The sequence below is a fragment of the Benincasa hispida genome, chromosome 6, assembly GCF_027475165.1.
Source record: "Benincasa hispida cultivar pf3 chromosome 6, pf3_genome.v1.1, whole genome shotgun sequence".
Taxonomy (NCBI): Eukaryota; Viridiplantae; Streptophyta; class Magnoliopsida; order Cucurbitales; family Cucurbitaceae; genus Benincasa; species Benincasa hispida.
Window position 1 is genome coordinate 14,946,099 of NC_143483.1, and position 15,782 is coordinate 14,961,880.

The following is a 15,782-nucleotide window of genomic DNA, read 5'->3' on the forward strand; positions in this document are numbered from 1 at the left end:
AGCCTCAATAATAGCATCCTTCGAAATCGAAATGAAAGGCTTCTGCAATAATACAAATACAATCACTAATTATAACTAGAACATACATATATAATTTACACGAACAAATATTACAATCTAATAGAAAAAGAAAACAAAGAAAGTGAAAGAGAAGATATCACAATATACATTTTTGCCTTCAATTTTGAATCAAAAAACTTAATGTTATTAGCTTTAAAAGACTCAAAAATTCTCCTCTGAGTAGGGTTCAAGACACAAATATCTAATTCAAAAAATAGAATCAAAATCAGAATCAAATCAAGAGAGAAAAGAACAATAATCAAAATCTAAATTTCTTATAAACCAATTGAAGAAAAATTATTGTACTCACAATAGAAGTAGTTTTCACATCCATGAACTAGGCATATTTTATGATTTATTAAACATAAACGAGTTGTACTTAAGAAGATAGTCAATCCTATTTCAATATATTCAAATTTTGCAGCCATGCCTCCATCATACTTAACATCAACAAAATCCATTTAATTATGACCCTTAAACAAAAGAAAGGTAAAAAGGTAAAGAGATTTAACTCGCATAGATGAGAAAGTTTATTTCGACATTACATGATAGAAAACTATCTAGTTTGTATAAATATAATTAGGAAATATACAAGTGTGAGAAAACTTTTCAAAGTTTATAAAATACAAGTAGCCAAAAGAAAATATAACCAACTATTCTAAATTGAATTGGTTTAACATACAAGTGTAAGAATGCTCCTAATGAATTCTTTCCCCTCCCCTCTAGTTCCTATCCTTGAAAAACTGTAACAATAAAAATCAAATACACAAACTTACATCAGCATAATAAAAAACAAAGTTAAAATCTTTAGACTTCACAGAGAAATAATATGAGAAATAATTAATAATGGAATACTGATTAATTAGTGAATTGGTGTGAAAAAATGGAAGGGGGAGTTGGAGTGTTAATTAATGCTCAACCCCAATGTTGAAATTTAGTCCGAATGTGTCTTTATGATATTCACACAATTTAGCCAACAAAAGCGTAGCTCAATTAGCATGATGTTTATACTATCAACCTCGTGATTTGAGGTTCGATTCTCCCACCTCACACTTTAATTACAATACCTCTTCAAAAAAAAAAAAAATTAGTCCGAATGTCTAAAAACACGATAAAGTCACACCATAAAATCTAATAATATAAAATAAAGCTATAACAAAATAAACATGTTTGGAAGTGATTCTTAGAAAGACAACAAAATAATCTAAAAAATTACACACAAATGTTTAAAAGTGATTTGGTGTTTATGACATTGTGTATACAAATGATTGGAGAGCTAAAAAACTCAGCAGAATATCCCATTTAAGAAGTTCCATGGATGCCAATAATATTGGTTAATGTTAAGATACCCTAATGGCTAGACACTTTCTATCAATTTAACCAAAACCATATGCATTGGGTTAAATTGTAAAAGTTATTGAGTTTAAGTTGGATTAGGATAAATATAACATCTTGAAGTTGATTTGAACTTGAAACAAATCTAACCCGTCATCTAACTAGAATAATTGACTCAAGGGAGTTGATAAATGGAACCATTGAAGTAAGTTCCAACTTTTAATCTAAATATGAACACTCTGATAAGTGCCATAGATCATAATACTTTTGAACACGAAAACAACACAATCTCATCAAAGAGCCTACACTGGATAAAAGTGGCAGCTACCACCATAATCAACTGAAGAAAATCGGAACCTATGGTCAAGGATTATTGTAATGGTAATGGTTGTGGAAACCAATGAACTGAACTCTAACAAGCTTCAAGCTAAAAATGGGAGAACACTAACAATAATCATTATCATACATTAATAGTTTAGGAATGCTCATTATTAATGAGATATATAGTGTATGGCTCTGTGCTATGAATGTTTTCAAATAAACAGAAAATTTAGCCTAGTAAAATTGAAAGCTATTTTTAACATGATATCCAATTCTTATGAGTGCTAATCAATACCAAAAGAAGACCAACATAAGAAATTAGAAGAGGACTTGAAAACTGGCCGCTTCCATGACGAATGTTTACCACTGCCATTAATCCATCGAAAAAATCTTGAACAATCGAAAGCTTCTCCATCAACATTTTCACACACAACTTCTTCATCTTCTCATCCTGCTCCAGATTTTTATTCCTTCGGTGACCGCAATCTCAATACTCGCTTTCAAACATGCCTTATCTTCAAGAAGACAATCCAAATCCCTAAATTTCAACGAAATACTCCCAACATACCCGATAAATCCCACCCACACACTGATCTTCTGCAAGCGACGAGAGTCATTTGTCAATCAAATCAGATTTAGCTAACCAAATGAATTGTTCAACGAAGTAATAAAACCCTTCTCCGCCATATCCAAGGAGGGCGAGCAGAAATTCTTGGGTAAACTTGAAATGTGAATTTCTTAAGGCATTAAGGTCCTATATGAACTTGTCGAGAACGGAGGCCGAATCCACACCAGACCCGCATGATCGATGACAAACAAAGGCTGGATCGACGAACGAAGGTCGAATCTGTACACAAAGGCCGGATCGATGAATACAATCAACGAGCGGAGGCCAGATTTGCACAACGAACAAACTTGCACGACGAATGCACCTGTACCATCGATCGATGATTGATGGACCACGACAGATTCTTCACCCACAATCGACAGACAAATGGCAAGGGTTTGAAGGAGAGAAGCGAGAAAGAGGAGCGTTTGGCGAATTTGGAGAAGATAAGTGAGAAAGGAGACGGAAGAAAATTATTAGAGAAATTAAATGAAAGAGAGAGGATACTTTATTAAAAAAATAAATGGGTATCTACAATGTCAGTTTAAAACCAATAGTAAAGTATGTCTTTAATGTCAGTTTAAAACCGACATTGAAGATCCACTTTTTTTAAACTGACATTATACATCTGTTTTTAGTTTTCCAACCGACATAAAAGACCAAATTTCTTGTAGTGGATGGTTCAAGAATTCATTGACATTCCATCTATGTTCCATTGACATTATTAAAAATGGTTATAAGAAGGTCACTTCATGAATTGTAGAGAGTGTACAAAGTCATTAAAAATGAACAACAAGGTTCCATATCATCCTTGTGATGTTATAAGTTTCATGAGAATACTTGTAGAGGTCGGAAGCTTGCACTGAATTCAATCAAGGGGTTTTGTGAATCCTTATATGCTCTCCTCCATGCATTCTCAATTGTTCTAATTGAGAAGAATCCAGAAGTGTTTTGTCCTCAACTCAGGTGCAAGTCGAAGGATCATTGGTTCAAATGTGTTCTTGAGCATTTTCCCTTTTTATGGCTATAATTTTCGCTACAACCACCCATATCACCTTTATTGGTGTGCTTGTATCATCTTTTTGAGCTACATATCCTTTGACTAAATGTAGATTTTGATCGTTCTCTATCGCACTGAATTCTTCTATATTTATATTTAACTAGTCAAAGAAGCATGTTAGATGTAAATATATCTAGGAATACAAGTAATTATTTAAATTTTAATGCATAGAAATTGTTACTTTCCAAGGTGGAATTGGAGCATATGGTTACCAAAATAATAAATAAAAGATTGAGTCAAACGGAGAATGAAGCAAATAGAATTGAACTTCGGTGTAAAGTGGCTTGATGATCATTTAGAGTATCTATTCTTCTTATTTTTTTTTCTGAATTTAGTTTATACATTGATTATTTTAATACTATTTTCTCAATTTTAAACTACTAATTGAAGTAGTTCTAATGATTTTATACCACCTATTTTCCAAACTACTCATTGATGAATGACAACTCTCTCTCTTGAGATTTCTATCGCCCCAAATTCATCCTTTGAACGGTTTAAGGATTTGATCCAAAGTAAGTTTTTCCTTTCTGTCAATCACAGAAATTCTTGTTTGGCCATATATCGTGATGGTTCCAAAAAGAAAAAGTTTATTATGGTCGACGTATGTTATTTTCAACTCCCACAATAATGATTTGTGCATTGTTGTTGATTATGTTCCATCTAGTCCACTGATTTTTGCAAATACAATATATGCAAATGCCAACAACCATGAATTAGGTTCGTTGTCCAGACCTTTCGGGGACGTTATTGATTTTGCAAAAGTGTATTCCTGTTTCAACTTTTCATTAAGGAACACTCTATATTTAGGAGTAAGTTTGTACTAAAGAAAGTCCTTGATTGGTCTTAAAGACAACTTTGAATTTTAAGACCACTAGGTCAAACCAAACATCATTTGACTTCCATTGCAACCGCTCTTCTGGTAACTGGTATCTACGTGCATATGTATATAAGAAAAGTGTTTTTTGGATGGTTCGAAAATTCATTGACATTCATCTATGTTCTATTGACATTGTTAAAAATGGTCATAAGCAGGTTACTTCATGAATGGTAGAGAGTGTAGAAAATCATTAAAAATGAACAACAAGGTTCCATATCGTCCTTGTGATGTTATAAGTTTCATGAGAAGGCTTGGAGAGGTTGGGAGCTTGCATTGAATTCAATCAAGGGCTTCTGTGAATCCTTATATGCTCCCCTCCATGCATTCTCAGTTGTTCTAATTGAGACGAATCTAGGAGTGTTTTATCTTTAGCTCAAGGTCGAAGGACCATTTGTTTCAAATATGTTGTTGAGAATTTTCCCTTTTGATGGTTATGGAAAATAAAAAGCAAGACAAGCGAGAAAGTTCTTTACATCAAATTAGTTTAAATTATAAAATGTAAATAAAAAGGGAAAGAAAATATGAGCTTATCCCACTGAAAAGTTTTCAACATTAGAAATTCAATTGAAATCACACCCCCTCTAACCATAGCTTTTCTACAATAAGAAGGTCCAAATTGCCTCTAGAAAAGGGCAAAAACGTCAATAATAAAGCTCCCAGAGTTAAGGATTGGGAAATAACAAATGCAAAATCTCCAATCATATCATTATTATTTCAGTCAAAACTCTTCTCCATGCTATAAATAATATAAAACCCAAAAAAAAGAACAAAAAGAAGTGAGAAACTTCTGAAGAGAAGAAGCTGCTGAAACAAATTAACAAAGTAGAAGAGAAATGGATCGAGTAAAACCCCAGAGTTGAGCAATTTCTTTCAAATTCATAAGCAAAACCCAGAGTTTAGAAATTTCTTTACAACACATATGCATTTCTTCTAAGCACAAAGATAGAAGAAATTACCCGAAACTCATTGCCTCTGATTTCTTTAAATATGCATTCTAATCTCTCCACTACCATTTCTGCATTCTTCTCAAACCTCTTCTTCTCTACCATTTCCTGCTTGCAGTCTTCCCAATCTCATCCCTGCCCTTCCTTACCCTGCACCCATCATTTAAAAAATGGCAGAGCAGTTGTGTAATCCAAGCCACCTGAAGCATGAACTGGAGCTGAAGAAGTATCTGAAACCTTACACTTGCGATGGCTGCAAGGAAATAGGCTTTGGGCCTCGATACCGATGCGAAAAGTGTGATTTTGATCTTCACAAAGCCTGTATGTTTCCAAAAAACTCACCAATTTCCCATGAATTCTTCCCACGTTCCACCTTCAAGTTCTTTAAAATCCCACCAAGAGCCTGCCACGACAAATGCAGACGGATCTGCGACGCCTGCACAAAGCCTATCAATGGCTTTATGTACCACTGCAAGAAACGTGACTTGGATCTCCACCCTTGCTGTGAAAACCTCAAGATGAATTACCAAATTGAAGACGTGGAGTTCAATCTCCACAAGGAAGTCCAAGGTGAGTGCATGTGGTGCAACAAAAAGACCATCAGAAGCCACGGCCAACACAATGGTTGGTCCTACATATCTGAGTGCAGGAAGTACCATGTTCACGTGGCTTGTGCCACTGAAATGGCTTTAGAAGAATGGTACAAGAACGGAGGAGACTGGATCAATGTCGATAATGCCGATCAGGACCCAAACTTGGCTCTGCAGAAGGTGAATCTGAAAGCAATTCAAGCTCGAGGGCGTGGGGATGGCGGAAAAGGGAACAAGTTTTGGAGGATCCTTAAGGTCTTCATCAAGACCATTGTTAGTATCGTTCTTGGAGATCCCACCACGGTTCTGGCGTCTCTCTTCATCGAGCTGATTGCATGAAACTTGTTTATTTAAACTTTTGTTTTGCCTTCTCTTTCTGCATAGTGTATTCTCTTTTTTCTTTTATTCCAAAAGTATAGTGTACACAAGTCTGTAACACTAAAACCATGTTTCAGTTTTGATTGTGTGCCTGCAAATGAACAAATAAAAGTGATGTTTTTTTCTTTATTGTTGGGTTATTGATGATAATTTAATTGGAGCCAAATAAATGGGGAAAGCTGAACGATTCAGATCTCAAAATAAAAGAAGAGAAAAAAACACAGGATTCAGATTCAACAAACCAACCATAGAGGGCTAAATCGAAGAAAGTTAAAAAGGGCGAAAAGGAAACGACAAGAAATTGAAGTTACCTGATATCATCGTGAGATGAAATGAGTTGATTAAGGTCGAACTAAACTCCCATGGCAGACGCAGCCGGCGGCCAGGACGTCGGTCAAACCAGGAGGAGTTCGGCGATGAGAGAGAGAACTGAACAGAGAAGGAAATTTCAGAAGAAATGAAAGGAGTTTAGGGCATTTATGGATGAATTAATTGTATTATATTAAGATTATATTATTTTTAAATTGAAACCTTAAATTTGGGCTCACACTGCTGTTAGTGGGCTGGGCTCAAAACTAAAATAATTTGGATTCCGTTCTTCTCAATCCAAATTCTTTTTTATATTTTCAAATTACTTAATTTTCCACGTTTAAATGCAATTTTTATATCATCTATATTGGTTTTGAAGGATTAAAAATATATTTTAAAGTTATTTTAAAAATATAAAAGTGAAACGGGTATTAATGGTTTGTATTCATAATTGACAGTGAGGGTATTTTTGAAACTTTTTGTAAGTTCAAGGGTATTTTCAAAACTAAACACTAACGATTTCCTTCCAAAATTAACAGCAATGACACTTTTGAACCGTTTATAAAAGTTTAAGAGTATTTTTATAATTTTGAAAGTTCAAGGATATTTTTTACACAAGAATAAAGTTTAAAGATATTTTGTATAATTTAGCAAAATATGCAATATGTAATTTATTATAAATTAGATTAAATAGCAAATTTGCTCTTTATGGTTTGGATAAAGTTAGAGGTTAGTCCTTATGATTTTAAAAGTTAGAATTTAATCTCTATGCTTTGATATAATTAATTTCATATATAGTTCCTATAGTTTGTTAAAATCCTCTTAATAGACCCTAGTATAGGGACTGTTTATGAAACTTTTTTCAAACCATAAAGACTAAATTCTAATTAAAAACCACATGCACTAAATTCTAACTGCCTCCAAACCACAGGGACCATAATTTTAATTTGTCTAACTAATTATATAATATTACAAAACAATAATTATCCAATTTTTTTTTAATGTAAAACATGTTCATAAATAAATTAATGATAGTTTATAATAATAGTTTATTGTCAACTTATATTTAGTGAGTAACTATAACTAATTTACAATTATTTAAATTATAATCCAACTTCTTGCTGTACTACCAAACACACATCTGAAAACATGAAATATAATTCTGTTTTCATTTAATCCATTGTTTTCAAGTTTTAGTTTTCATATTCTCCACGAAACAGACTCTAAATTTTATTTTGCTTCGAATATATAGCCAATAAAAAATACCATGTACACTACATTGTTTGGGATAGGAATATGCACGATTTAGTTCAGCCTGATTTTGAGCAAAATCAATGATCGAGTCGAATAGATCAATTTATAACAATTGTGAATAGCTAAAACCGAATGTCTTCACTTTTGATTTTAAATTGAATTTCCCTTATTCGGTTTGATTAAAACTGTTTTTTTTTTCTAACCCATTTTTTTTTCTAACCCAAATACAAACTCATTCTTGTTCAAAATAATAACACAGATACCAAAACTAACAACATTCCTAAAGTCCCTTGAAAACCGCTAAAAGAAAACGATAGAACAAATGAAACCTATTTCATTAGAGAGTAGTGAGGAGAGGCGATGCGATGATTGATGGTGAAGGCAAATGACTGAATGCAATGGTTGTTAGGGTTTCTTTTTTAACTAATGGGCTTACAAGGTGGGTTTCTGGGTAGTGGGTATTCATTTAAATTCTAATAAGTATATATATATAATTATGTTTGATCTTTTGTTTGTTTTTTCTATTATTGAATCGATATCTAAACTGATCAACTGGTTCTTTCAAGCAGTGAACCAAAAGTCCCAGAAAAATAGAAAGAACCTTCAGTTTGGACCAAATTTTGCACACCCTTAATTTGTGATACCTTTGTTAACGTCAATTAGGGTTTATTCCTATTAATATTTACCTTTATAGTATTTTCTCTTTTTGTATTTTTCTTTCTTAATTTCTTGGTGTCTATTTATTCACCTTTATAAAAGTCTAACTGTAAATTATGATTATATTATTCAATATAACATATTTAACAAATCAACATGGTAGATCCCTAAAATCCTAGAGTTTTATAATTTTTAGCTACCGTCTCCCCAACTCTTTAATGCCTCTGTTCGATCCTTCCTCGCATAAATCTGTCGTCTTGCCCTGATTTCTACCCACTTTGTCATCAGCCAAACCCCTCCCTTCTCTAGCGTCGCCCATTGGAGTTTAGTATAGTTATTCTGCCATTGTCACCTAGCTATGCTTCAGCTGTCACTGCGACAGAAGTACAAATACATTTCGTTTGTTATTGTGCTTGCACGCATGTGTAGCCAGCCAGGTTCTCTTGCACTCAATCCATCCAAATCAACGTCGTCCAGATCCATTGGTCTCGTTTCAAATTGTCACTTCTAGATCTATCCAATCACCGTCCTTTGTCGCTTGCCTTAGATCTGTTCGGTCCCATTTTGCCCAATTCTTTTCATTGTTGTCCAATACATTTTTAGTTCGTGCGTATCTAGATTTTATGTTCTTCGCTTGTCGACTCGTAGCCCTGTCGCCTATGAAATCATCCACCACGGATGCGTCGTGCACAACCCGTCGACCATGGATCAGTCACCTCAATCCACTCACGTTCAGATTTATCTTAGATCATGTTCTGGAATTAGTTTAACTTTGGTTCAGTTAGGCTGGTTCAATTGTCACACCCTGCCCCAAGCCCACCTCCTAAGCCCGAGGAGAGGCGTGAGGGACCACAGATACCACCCTTTTGTGATACCTACTGCCCATCTGAACCCCTTTAATACACTCAATAAATTTTAAGTCAAGGAGATAAACAACAATTGATTAAGCATGCCCATTTTATTATCACAATATAATGTTTATACAACTCCAAGACTTAACTACAAAGTTTACATCAATAATTCTAAAACCCCGGAAGTGTGACTGTGGCTTGTGGCAGACCTTGACCTTAGCAGCACCCTAGAACTCCTCACCTTTCGTTACCTAGGAAGAAAAACATGAAATAATAGAATGAGCTTCACAAAGCTCAGTGAGTGTTAAGCAACTTTTAGAGTCTATTTCAACTCATAAATAACAAGCATATCATAAATACGAGGTTAAAACTCAAACCTTAGCTTTGAATGAGTCTGTCTCAACTTCTATCTACATGCACGGTAGATAGTTACTTCTTACTAATAAAAAACGCTTGCTCTTTTGCGTTCTCCTTTTATTCCCTATGTGCACATAGCTCCCCGCTCATGAGCTCAGAAGCTAGGCTCATGAGCCCTTTGACAATCCCATACGATGTTCCTCCTATAGAAGACCTCTCAGTCCCCTAACCATCCCGTAAGGTTCCACTCGGCTCAGGAACTAGGTCTATTGACCCTCTGACCATCCCGATTATATATTCTCCTTCACATGCTATTTACTCATTCATAACATAAACATAAACAATTTACTCTATAAGATATGCTTTAGACTTAAAGGAATACCACTCACCTTGGTAAGGATAGGAACCTTTCTTTCTAGGAGTTCCTTGATCACCTCGGGCTTTCTTTCGAACCCTAAAATCCAGATTTAACTTGAAGCTTAGATTACTTCCTTCTACAAACATGCTTTAAAATTTCTCATGAAGCATACATTAAAATATTAGCTTAGAACTTCTCGTGGTTTAGTCGGAATCCTCAAAACATCAAGACTGGCCCAAGCTTACCCGACAGCTCGACCCCTTTGAATTTTCTTCACTCTCCAGCCTGATTGGAGCTTCTTCTCTGCGCCCTACCATGAAAACTAGGCTCTCAGAGCTTTCAAGTGGCTTTAGAATTACTCTAAACGCACGAGTATTCTGGGAGAAATCCTCGTCCTAATTTGATGCTACTTCCAGACTTCACTGTCCAACAACATCTTCTCCTCTTGGAACTCATGGTCAACGCATGCTTATCTCCGAAACTTCTCTTAAACACTCTTCCTAATGTTTTTTTTCAAGAGGATTTCGAGTTATGTACTGAAGAGACCTCTTGTGGTGGTATTTATAGGCTAAAGAAAATGATCCTTCTCCTCTTTACCAAGCCTCCAATACAAGACACCTCCTACTCTTGAAGTGTTTGCACCATGTTTTTGTTGAGATTGGTGTCCTAATTCTCTCGGAATCTCGTTGTTTATTAAGATACACATTGTTCAATAAATAAAATAAGTATTATTTAACTCTAACATTTACTCAGATCCAATAAACAAAGCTCCTTGGTTATCTTATGTGAACTTAGGCATGTACAACTGATATACAAGTGGATCATGCCTTAAGTGATAACCTAAATCGGTCTATAGTATAAGGATTATGGTGGGATACCTAATCCTGGTGACACTACGGATACGACCCGCTTTGTAGAGGTTTGCAAGTGTTATAAACTACTACAGATGGTAGATCCTGACTATTCATGTGGAGACGTGGAATGGGGGTGTCCTATACAAAGAGTTTGTATAAGACCTGGACCACGAGATGACTAGACTCTTTATATAACGCCGTTGATACTAGAGACTTGCATATCACCTAAACGACCATAGGTGACACGACCTCAATCCTGAGTGTTTTGGGAACTTCTGCCTTTGAGGGCGGTCCTTTGATTAGTATGGGTGAAAGTGACCAGATTGCCAACTCAACATGCCTACCTTTTTGGGGATTTGTCTGATCTGGGAGCTGGGAACTCAATCCACAAGATGGAATTCACTCCTTTCCCAAAGCACGGATAAGTAGAGAGATTGCTCTCTTAAGGGTTGATTCTGGGGCTTGAACATAGTGGCCACAACTTCTCTTTGGAAGAAAAGACTCAGTCATAGTAGGACTATGACTTATGTTCATTAGAGGGATCAATGGTACTTAAGGAGACAGATGTAACTATAGGGGCATAACAGTTATTAGCCCAACTGTACTTCCGAGCGATCTGTGAAAGATTGTCGCACTACTGATTGGTTAAGATGGACACATAATATATCTGTGGTAAGGAGAGTTCAACTATTGGTCTTTAGTTGAGTGGCTGGCAGTTAACGGATGGTGGATCCCGTGACTAAAGAGTTTAGTCAGTTATTCACGTACCGTTGGAGCTTCGAGCTATAGGTCCATGAGGTCCCCTTGGTAGCTTGGATTCAGTTGAGGATTAGTTCTTGGTGTTGATTTGAAATGTTCAAATTGACAAGAGGTATTTTGATTATATATGATATAATCGGTATGATGTATGAGATACATCTAGTGGAGGATTGATGTAAATGAGATTTACATTAAGTACCATGAAATAGAAAAAGAACTATGGTTTATATGTTTCATGAGATGAAATATTAAAACTATAGGTTATAAATATAGTAAGTTGGTTATCATTTATGTTTATAATAATATTAATTATTGGATAATTAATTCTTTTTCTTTTAAATAACCAAAGTAATGGGTGGTTATTGAATCATGGTAACCGTGAGTTTAAAAGGAAAGTGGTTTTCCTATTTTGAAAAGAAGGTTTTACAAAATGATTGAAAAAGTTTTGAGTTTTCTCTCGGCGAAAAAGAAACTCACGAAGTCGTCAAATAAATCTGGATTTACTAAATAATGGCTGGGCGAGCTAAACAATCGTGAAGAGTAGAGCTAAACGCTCGTACAGTATTTACTAAACGAACACATAGTTTTGCTAGACGATCGCTGGCCCAAGGTAAACGATCGCGTAGTGTCTGTAGGCGAAAAACCAAGCTAAACGATAGACTAAACGATCGCATAGCTTTTGCTAGACGACCGCTTAGCTTTATCTAAACGATTGGGCATCGACCTATACGATAGGTCTCTGCCATCTCCCACTTGCCCAGTCGTGTACGCAATCGTTGTTTCTTCTGTTCCTCTACCTCATACCAAGTCCAAACAGAGCTCACCCTCTAGATTCTCACACCGAGAATACCAAGGTCACCTTGTTGGTGGTATCAGACTCAACTCGACACCGTCGAGGTTCGCTGAAGGCCGTTCGTGTTGCAAAGGAGTTCGTAACTGAGGCGATCATTGAGGAGTTCGTGACCGAGTGCAAAGTGTTCGTGCTGTGTTGCTATGGTGTTGCGGTCGTGTAGATTAGGTGTTCGAGGCTGTTTTTGTTCGAGCGTTCGTGTGCATCAGAGCATAGAGACGCATCCTCATTTGTGCGTAGAGTTTGATCTCTTTATGCATTTGTTTTGTTCATGCTATAATTTCTAGAATTATTTGTATAACCGCTTGTTTTAAAGTCTACTGTAAATATATGTTCATTCAAGATTGTAATTTGGAATAGTCTTGTTCCACTGCTCATGGAAATCTCGATTCCGATTTCCTTAAGTTTTGCCACCACCTACTTCCTTGCCATTCACCTACTCTCATGCCACACACCTACTTGAGTTATCTTCCTCATGCATAAGACTTCCTTTGCATGAAACTTAATTCATCCAGCTTCTACTAACTCAAGTCTAACCACCTCTCGGTATAGCCATTTCTCCAGATGAGCTCATCAGTTTTGCGTAATGCAAGCCTCGGCACCGCTTCATCGTTTAGTCCATCATCTAGCTCTTGCACTTCATCGCTTAACTCCATCGTTTAATGAATCTCTCGCTGTAATCGTCTATTACTTAGCATTACGCCTGATCGTGTAGCTCAATTGTTTAGTAAACGATCCCACTCTCAACGATCTCGCTCTCCACAATCTCGCACATAGCCTATCGCTTAGCTATCATGCCTATCGTTTAGCGCTGATGCCTTATCGTCTAGCGCTTACACTGATCGTGTAGTGTCTTTGCCTATCGTATAGCTTGATCGTCGAGCACGTCACTTCTCAACATCGTGCACATCTTTACGATCATCTAGCATATAGTTGAACTCTGCGCCTTTGCTATACGAGTGCCTACTTCATCGCTTAGCTTTGCGCATTTTCTACACGATCGCCTACCTCATCACTTAGTTTCGCGCATTTGCTACGTGATCACCTACCTCATCGTGTAGCGCCGCTCCTTTGCTACACGATCGCCTACCTCATCGTGTAGTACTGCTTACTTCTATACGATCATCCGTCCAGTGCCTTGTGCTCAAGCTTCTCTCGCTTTCTCCGCCCTTGCTCACGCAGCCTCAACCCATGAGCAACTGTTGGCAACGCCTCTTGCCAATGCTTTGGCCAACATGCGTCCTACTTCACAAATGCATGGTTGCCTTTGGTTTAATGCTTATTCTCTTTTAAACCTGTACTTACTCAACCTCATCTCATACGTTTAATAATTCTTAATACCACACGCATGGTTTGTTTTGGCTTTACACTTAGCCAAATTTCACTAATTAAGGTTTAACTCAAAGCTACTCAAAGAAAATCTATTCAACACTTAGAAATTTCCTTTTCTTCAACATAGAATTTAACTCATACTTAGTTAATTCCCTTAATTACATGCTTAAGTAGGGAAATTGAGATCCGGGTTTCACAATTCCTCCCCCTTTAAGAAAATTTTGTCCTCGAAATTTACTCGTACTTACTTCGGTCTAAGGTTTCACAACAACCGCTGTTGTAAACTCTTATAACCTTGTCTATTACCATGCTTCCACTGTGCTACTCTGATATTATCTTCTTAGTTTGTCAACGATACTTCTTCTAGCCATCTCTTAGCTAATCGTTGAACAAAACTATCTACAATAACTTTTCAATCTCAAACTCTAAATGAGAATAACTTAAATTCATACTTACCTTTCTCAGTAGATCTTCAGGTAGTGTTGTGAGTTCCAGCTCCGGTTGCCTGCTAGGTCATACCACTTCCGCTATTCTTCTTAGTCTCACTTTGACCAACTTCTTAGATTTCTCTTTAAATCTTTACTCTACCACACTTCCCTCCGGTTTTACCGAACTCAAACCTCAGGTTTTCTAAACTCAACCCTTTTGTTTACAAGAACTTATGTTTTGATACCAAACTGGTATCAACTAATTCTTCAACTTTCCTAGAAACTTATGCTCTGATACCAAGTTGTCACACCCTGCCCCGAACCCGCCTCCTGAGCTCGAGGAGAGGCGTGAGGGACTGCATATATCACCCTTTTGTAATACCTACTGCCCATCTGAACCCCTTTAATACACTCAGTAAACTTTAAGTCAAGGAGATAAACAACAATTGATTAAGCAGACCCATTTTATTACTACAATGTAATGTTTATACAACTCCAAGACTTAACTACAAAGTTTACATCAATAATTCTAAAGCCCTGGAAATGTGACTGTGGCTTGTGGCAGACCTTGACCTTAACAGCACCTTGGAACTCCTCACCTTTCGTTACCTGGGAAGAAAAACATGAAATAACAAAATGAGCTTCACAAAGCTCAGTGAGTGGTAAGCAACATCTAGAGTCTATTTTAACTCATAAATAACAAGCATATCATAAATACGAGGTTAAAACTCAAACCTTAGCTTTGAATGAGTCTGTCTCAACTTCTATCTACACGCACGGTAGGTTACCTGTTACTAATCATAAACGTTTGCTCTTTTGCGTTCTCCTTTTATTCCCTATGTGCACATAGCTCCCCGCTCATGGGTTCAGAAGCTAGGTTCGTCGGCCCTTTGACCATCCCATATGAGGTTCCTCCCACAGGCTTAGGAACTAGACCTCTCGGTCCCCTGACCATCCCGTGAGGTTCCAATCGGCTCAAGAACTAGGTCTATTAACCCCCTGACCATCCCGATCATATATTCTCATTCACATGCTATTTACTCATTCATAACATAAACATAAACAATTTACTCTAAAAGATATGCTTTAGACTTAAAGGAATACCACTCATCTTGGTAAGGATAGAAACCTTTCTTTCTAGGAGTTCCTTGATCACCTCAGGCTCCCTTTCGAACCCTTAAGATCCGGATTTAACTGAAAGCTCAGATTACTCATAGTTCCAAGCCTATCTCAAGATATTTCCTTCTACAAAAATGCTCTAAACTGTCTCAAGAAGCTTACGTTAAAATATTAGCTTAGAACTTCTCGTGGTTTGGCCGAAATTTTCAAAACATTAAGACTGGCCCAAGCTTACCCGACAGCTCGACCCCTCCGTCTTTTCTTCACTCTTCAGCCCAATTACTTGGAGCTTCTTCTCTGGCAGCCCTATCATGAAAATTAGACTCTCGGAGCTTTTAGGTGCCTTTAGAATCACTCCAAACACACGAGGATTCTGGGAGAAATCCTCGTCTCAAGTTGATGCCACTTCCAGACTTCACTGTCTAACAACATCTTCTCCTCTTGGAACTTCATGGTCAACGCATGGCTATCTCTGAAACTAC

General features: G+C 36.6%; 1 protein-coding gene and 1 pseudogene across 1 annotated transcript; one reads left to right on the forward strand and one right to left on the reverse strand.

Moving 5' to 3' along the window:
- Window positions 1-1,840: 1,840 nt before the first annotated feature.
- Window positions 1,841-5,309, reverse strand: LOC120079113 (peroxisomal membrane protein 11A pseudogene; annotated as a pseudogene).
- Window positions 5,310-5,374: 65 nt separating this feature from the next.
- On the forward strand, window positions 5,375-6,133 carry LOC150035455 (uncharacterized). The gene has a single exon (XM_090314318.1). It carries the CDS (start codon window positions 5,375-5,377, stop codon window positions 6,131-6,133), a length of 759 nt encoding a protein of 252 aa, XP_090170444.1.
- The last annotated feature ends 9,649 nt before the right edge of the window (window positions 6,134-15,782 follow it).